Source organism: Pelophylax lessonae, assembly GCF_965119305.1.
Source record: "Pelophylax lessonae genome assembly, chromosome: 4".
NCBI lineage: Eukaryota > Metazoa > Chordata > Amphibia > Anura > Ranidae > Pelophylax > Pelophylax lessonae.
The window spans coordinates 538,936,257-538,942,872 of NC_138771.1; the positions used below are offsets into that span (position 1 = coordinate 538,936,257).

The 6,616-nt window shown below is 42.6% G+C and overlaps 1 protein-coding gene across 1 annotated transcript in view; it reads left to right on the plus strand.

Moving 5' to 3' along the window:
• RASSF2 (Ras association domain family member 2) overlaps positions 1-6,382 on the plus strand; it is a 112,976-nt gene extending 106,594 nt beyond the window's left edge. Inside the window, exon 11 of the mRNA XM_082257185.1 lies at positions 5,860-6,382. Coding sequence (XP_082113311.1) covers positions 5,860-5,929 — 70 coding nt within the window. The 3' untranslated portion in view covers positions 5,930-6,382. The remainder of the gene's footprint in view (positions 1-5,859) is intronic.
• Positions 6,383-6,616: the final 234 nt, after the last annotated feature.

The following is a 6,616-nucleotide window of genomic DNA, read 5'->3' on the forward strand; positions in this document are numbered from 1 at the left end:
GCACAAAAGCGTTGGCCCCTGTGTTATCATTGTTGCGACAGTGGGGGATTGCGGTACTGGGGTACCTGAATGATCGTCTTTTTCTAGCAGAGTCTCCGACTGCTCTAAAGGACAACCTGGATATCACTGTGCGGACTCGGCAGGAGTTCGGTCGGACATTGAATTTCTAGAAGTCTGCTGTAGTTCCGTCCACCAAGTTGGACTATCTGGGTCTGACCCTCAGCCTCAGCCAGGGTGTTTCTTCCGCTGGACAAGCTCCAGAAGCTGCAGGATGCAATTCAACTTCTGTTGTCCAGCAGTCGGTCGTCTTTTAGGACTTGCATGCGGGTGCTGGGCCTGATGTTGTCTACCTTCAAGGTGGTTCCATGTGCACAATTCCACACTAGACCTCTGCAGAGAGAGATTGTTGCCAAGTGGGACAAGAATCCATAGTCTCTAGACAATCTGATTCTGTTGAGTCAGGGTATGAGCGGGTCCCTGATTGGTAGCTTCACTCTTCGGCGCTTCGACAGGAAAAATACTTCCTTCCCCTGTACTAGACGGTGATCACCACGGATGCCATCCTGTCCCGGTGGGGAGGTGTCTTGGGCATGGATTGTGCTTAGGGGGTTTGGACTCTGGAGGAGTCCAGACTACCAATCAATATACTGGAACTTCGGGCGAACAGACATTGTCTGGCCCATTCGACTGTTTGTCTTCAGGGTTGCCCGGTAAGGATTCAATCTGACAATGCCAGTATCATCTGATATGGCTGCTTTGTCTTGTCGTTCACCTTACTTGGTGGTTCACAGAGAAGTGGTGCTTCGCCCTTGTCAGTCCTTCCTTCCAGGTTGTCTCTGGTTTCTATCTGAATGAAGACATTGTGTTGCCTTCCCTGTGTCCTAAGCATCCTAAGGAGATTGCCTTGCATTCTCTGGATGTGGTTCGGGCGATCAGGGTGTACCTGGCGGCAACTAAGTCATTTAGGAAATCTGACTCATTCTTTGTCCTTACGGATAGACCTCGCAAGGGGTTGGCCACGTCTGCCATGACCATTTCCAGATGGATCAGACAAACGGTGGTGCAGGCCTATTCAATCAAGGGTCAGGTTCCTCCTTTTCCTGTTAAGGCTGATTCTACGCAGGCGCTTAGTGCCTCTTGGGCGTTCCGCCATCAGGCGTCAGTGATGCAGGTTTGCAAGGTTTTCACTTGGTCGTCTGTGCACACTTTCACAACATTTTAAAAAGCAGATGTGCTGGCATCTGCAGGATGCTGCTTTTGACCGCAGGGCTTTGCAGGCTGCTGTTAGCGAGGACTAGTTCTCTTTGAGGGTGTATGTTTTTTCTCAGGTGAGCTCCAGTTGTTCCTGGTTGAGCTCCATGTTACCTGGTTGGCTAGGTTTAGCCTTTGGGAATATTTTCTGCTGTGTTTTTTCCCACCCCTCATGTTTGACACTGCTTCGGGACGTCCCAATGGTCAAGAAGATTCTGGAGCTGTGTCAGTCAATGAACGAAAGAGAAAATTGGATTTTTGTCTTACCATAAAATTATTTTCTCTGATGTTCATTGATGGACAAAGCACCCACCCCTCTATTGAATTGGATTATATTTCTTCTGATACTGTTTGCAACAAAACTGAGTGCCTATAGCAGAGAGGGGCAGTATATCCCGTGGGACTGCCCCATAGGCGTGGTAAAGTTTTTGTTTTTCCTGCCTAGTATCCTACTCCTGTAGGGGGCAGCATAACCCAATAGTCAAGAAGATTCTGGAGCTGTGCCTGCCAATGAACATCAGAGAAAAGGATTTACAGTAAGACAAAAATCCAATTTTTCTAAAAGCAGAGGCCCTAAAGAATAAAATAGCGATATTTCCCTATTTTTTATTTATTTTTTTGTCACATGATATTAATGCATCGGTTAATGAAGTGTAACATTTCCGTATTACCAATGTTGATATTAGAACACAACATATTACTCAATGTTTTGTAAAACATAAAAAATTAGGTGGTGCTGAGTAAATACTGTGCCTTGAAAAAGTGTTTATACCCCTTAAAAATGTCCACATTTTGTCATGTTACAACCAAAAACGTAGATGTATTTTATTGGGATTTTATGTGATAGACCAACACAAAGTGGCACATCATTGTGAAGTTGAAGGAAAATTATAAATGGCTTTTACATTTTTTTATAAATATCTAAAAAGTGTGGCGTGTATTTGTATTTAGCCCCCCTGAGTCAATACTTTGTAGAACCATCTTTCACTGCAATTACAGCTGCAAAACTTTTTGGGTATGTCTCTTCCAGCTTTGCACATCTAGAGAGTGAAATTGTTGCCCGTTCCTTTTTTGCCAAATAGCTCAGGCTCTGTTCAGATTGGATGGAGAGCATCTGTGAACAGCAATTTTCAAGTCTTGCCACAAATTCTCAATTGGATTTAGGTCTGGACTTTGACTGAGCCATTCTAACACATGAATATGCTTTGATCTAATACATTCCATTGTAGCTATGGCTGTATGTTTAGGGTCGTTGTCCTGTTGGAAGCTTAACCTCCGCCCAAGTCTCAAGTCTTTTGCAGACTCCAACAGCTTTTCTTCTAAGATTGCCCTGTATTTGGCTCCATCCATCTTCCCCCTCAACTCTGACCAGCTTCCCTGCTAAAGAAAAGCATCCCACCAACATGATGCTGCACCCGCCATGTTTTACGGTGGGGATGGTTTGTTCAGGGTGATGTGCAGTGTTAGTTTTCCACCACACCTAGCGTTTTGCTTTTAGGCCAAAAAGTTCAAATTTTGGTCTTATTTGACCAGAGCACCTTTTTCTACATGTTTGCGGTGTTCCCCACATGGCTTCTCAATTCAAATGGGACTTCCTATGGCTTTCTTTTAATAATGGCTGTCTTCTTGCCACCCTTCCATAAAGGCCAGATTTGTGGAGTGCACGACTAATAGCTGTCCTGTGGACAGATTATCCCACCTGAGCTGTGGATCTCTGCAGCTCCACCAGAGTTAATATGGACGCCTGAATATATCTTAAGATAGCAATTGCACCAGCATCCCAAAAAGATATATCATATGGGAAATTTTAGGAATACCACACAACCAACCTCCCAATTGGTCAATGGGGGGGAAAAAGGGAGGGGGGGGAAAGAAGATGGAAGGGGAATGTGTCTAGGACTTTCAAGGTACCTTATTCAATAATAAGGTGGGCAGTCCCCGCAGGGGAATGTACCACGAGAGCCCATGATTCTGCGTTCACTTACATTGTAGTGACTATGTACTAGGCGGTCGCGTAGAGAGGTAGCTCTACGGAACACTAATTCTGGGGTATCCCTGACGTATTTGTTTAACACATGATGCTCTGTGAGCATATGCCAGTGTTGTGCAATAATGGTACGTAGTTCCTGGTGATGGGTAGAGAATTTAGTGATCAATTTCACAGTGTTAGGAGGGGGAGCCTTAGGAGGCGGATGGAGTAGAGAGGGTCTATCTCTTGCGGCAGCCCTATTGAAAGCTTTCCTTAGATTGGTGCGAGTATATCCCCTTTGCAAGAGACGTTGACGTAGCAGATTGGCTTGAGCAAAAAAGTCCTCGTCTCGAGAACAATTGCGACGCAATCTTATCTTGTTTGAAGTTTGAAAATCCACTCCAGGATTGCAAAACTTATACTGTACATGTAATACATTATTTGGAGTATATGGTAACACGGATTGTATCCATATTTTTTGTCATGTGATTTTATTATCCTGTTTCTTCACAATAAAAATTATAGATTTTATTATTGTTTATTATTGAATAAGGTACCTTGAAAGTCCTAGACACATTCCCCTTCCATCTTCTTTCCCCCCCCTCCCTTTTTCCCCCCCATTGACCAATTGGGAGGTTGGTTGTGTGGTATTCCTAAAATTTCCCATATGATCCACCAGAGTTAGTCGGTTCACACTATGGCGACACGACTTCGGGGCGACTTGAACAATTGACTTCACATAATGGAAGTCAATGCAAGTCGCTCCGACTTCTGCCAAAAGTAGTGCAGGAACCTTTTTTCTAAGTCGGAGCGACTTGAGTCGCTCCTATTAGAACGGTTACCATTGCACAGAATGGAGCACGACTTGTCAGGCGACCAAGTCGCCTGACAAGTCGGAGTAGTGTGAACCGGCACTTACTGTGGCCCTCTTGGTTGCGTCTCTGATTAATGCTCTCCTTGCCTGGTCTGTTAGGTGGACAGCCATGTCTTGGTTGGTTTGCAGTTGTGCCATACTCTTTCCATTTTCAGATGATGGATTGAACAGTGATCTGTGAGATGTTCAAAGCTTGGGATATTTTTTTTATAACCTAACCCTGCTTTAAACTTCTCCACAACTCTTATCCCTTATCTGTCTTGTGTGTTCCTTGGCCTTCATGATGCTGTTTGTTCACTAAGGTTCTCTAAAAAAAATCTCCGAGGGCTTCACAGAACAGCTGTATTTATACTTAGATTAAATTACACACAGGTGGACTCTATTTACTAATTAGGTGGCTTCTGAAGGCAATGGGCTCCACTAGATTTTAGTTAGGGGTATCAGAGAAAAGGGGGATGAATAGAAATGCACAACACTTTTCAGATATTTGTTTGTAAAAAATTTTGAAAACCATTTATCATTTCTCTTCCGCTTCACAATTATATGACACTTTGTGTTGGTCTATCACATAAAATTCCAATAAAATACATTTTATGTTTTTGGTTGTAACATGACAAAATGTTTCTAGGGGTATGAATACTTTTTTCAAGGCACTGTAGATGCCCAACATGTCAAACCTTAAAATTGTATGCACCAGTGATACAGCAACCAGCTTTGGGACCCTAAATTTTCTCTAGGCGATGCACCTATAGATTATTAGTTTAGGTCTGATCGTAAATAAAAAGCCTAGGATTATTGCAATGTCTCTCTGGCATGTGTGGCAATATGTAAAGTGTAGTGCAATCAACTAGCTAGATACTTGCTACATAGCAGAGAAAACACGCCCATCACTTAAGGACACTAGCAAAAAAAACTTAGGCCTGCTGGGAGTTGGAGAGGTTATATTAGGGTTATGCTTGCAGCTTTGTTTGCCAATGTCTAGTTACCTGAATGTAGTTGTATATAACCCATTGTCTAGACTCTGGGGTTGATTTATATAACCAATTGTCTAGACTCTGGGGTTGACTAAAGCTGAAGAGAGCAAAATCTGGTGCAGCCCTGCATAAAAACCAAACTGCTTCCAGGTTTTTTGTGTCAAAGCTTAATTCGAACAAACTGAAGTTAGAAGCTGACTGGCTACCATGCACAGCTGCACCAGGTTTTGCATTCTACAGGTGAAACTAAAATCCTAAGTAGCGAAGTAATACTTATCCTCTACAGTTGCAAGGTTTTAATTTAAAAGCTGATGTAAGATAACATGGTTTCTTTAAATATGCTGTTATATACTGTAGGTATTAAGGAGTAGGACAAACACACTCACTTTCAAGTCTGACAATGAGTAGTCTTCCAATCCAGTGTCTTTCTGGTAGCCATTTAGTACTACCTAAGTTCAGTATGATTTATAGCCCGTGCTTGTCTGTAGCTTGATCCAGTAAGAAAATAGGAATGCCAATTATATATACATATGCAGCAATGTTAAGGGAACCTCTTGATAAGGGAAAAAATATTAACAGTTCACATCCATTTCTGGAGGCTGGCAGTTGGCACTAGTTTTTGGGCAGGGTAGACTGGTGATGTACCTGCCCATACTAGTGCTGCTTCTAGGCAAGGGGAGCCTCCAGCACAGCACTAGATCCTCAGCTTTGATGCATAGCAGTTCTAAAAGCTTCCCTTTAACTTCCTATTCCAGTCTTTTGTTTCACAGATTTCTTTTTCTATATTACAGGTACACATCACTCCGAATCATAATTGAGCAGCGCTTGCATGACATGGCTAACAACCCTGCCACCATGTAGTACCCAGACCCTGCAAATGAGCCCAGATGGCGTGCACCCATCACCTTGCCCAGCCTGGTTCTAGGAATCCGCTATGGAATCTTCATTCTAAAAAAAAAAGCACATTCAGCTTAACTCTCTCCATTATTGGAGTGGACTGCACTGTATTGTAATGCTTCCAGTAACGCATTGAATCAAGTAGCACTGCATTATTTCCAAGATGTGGAAAAAGAAATGAATTCCCAGCCTTCATTTTTGTTATAATGTGCCCTTATTGTGCTACGTTATATTGTGTTCTTATTCATTTCAACAATTGTGGTTCACAGGATCAAAGACACCTAAAGTGTTTGTCCTTTTCTTACTTGAAGTAAAAAAAAAAAAATGTTACAGGATATTGGAGTTTAATCAGGTTATCAGTGGTGTGAATTGGGCCAAATATTTTTGTGACCAAATTTACTGAAAGGTTTGTTAAAACCATATGAATGTGTAAATATAGTTCTGCTGTCATGCTTGCATCAGCGATGTCTGATCCTAATAATGCAGAAACATGAAGCCTCGGCCCATTCTGGATTGCAGTTTGCAAGCCTGTGCATTGTGAGTGTATTTTCAAAGATTCCCTCATCTTCAACCACAGATTATAGATTGTAAATCCTAGCGATGAATGTCCTAGTCATGATAGACTGAGATTTAGTTCGCAGAACCCCAGTT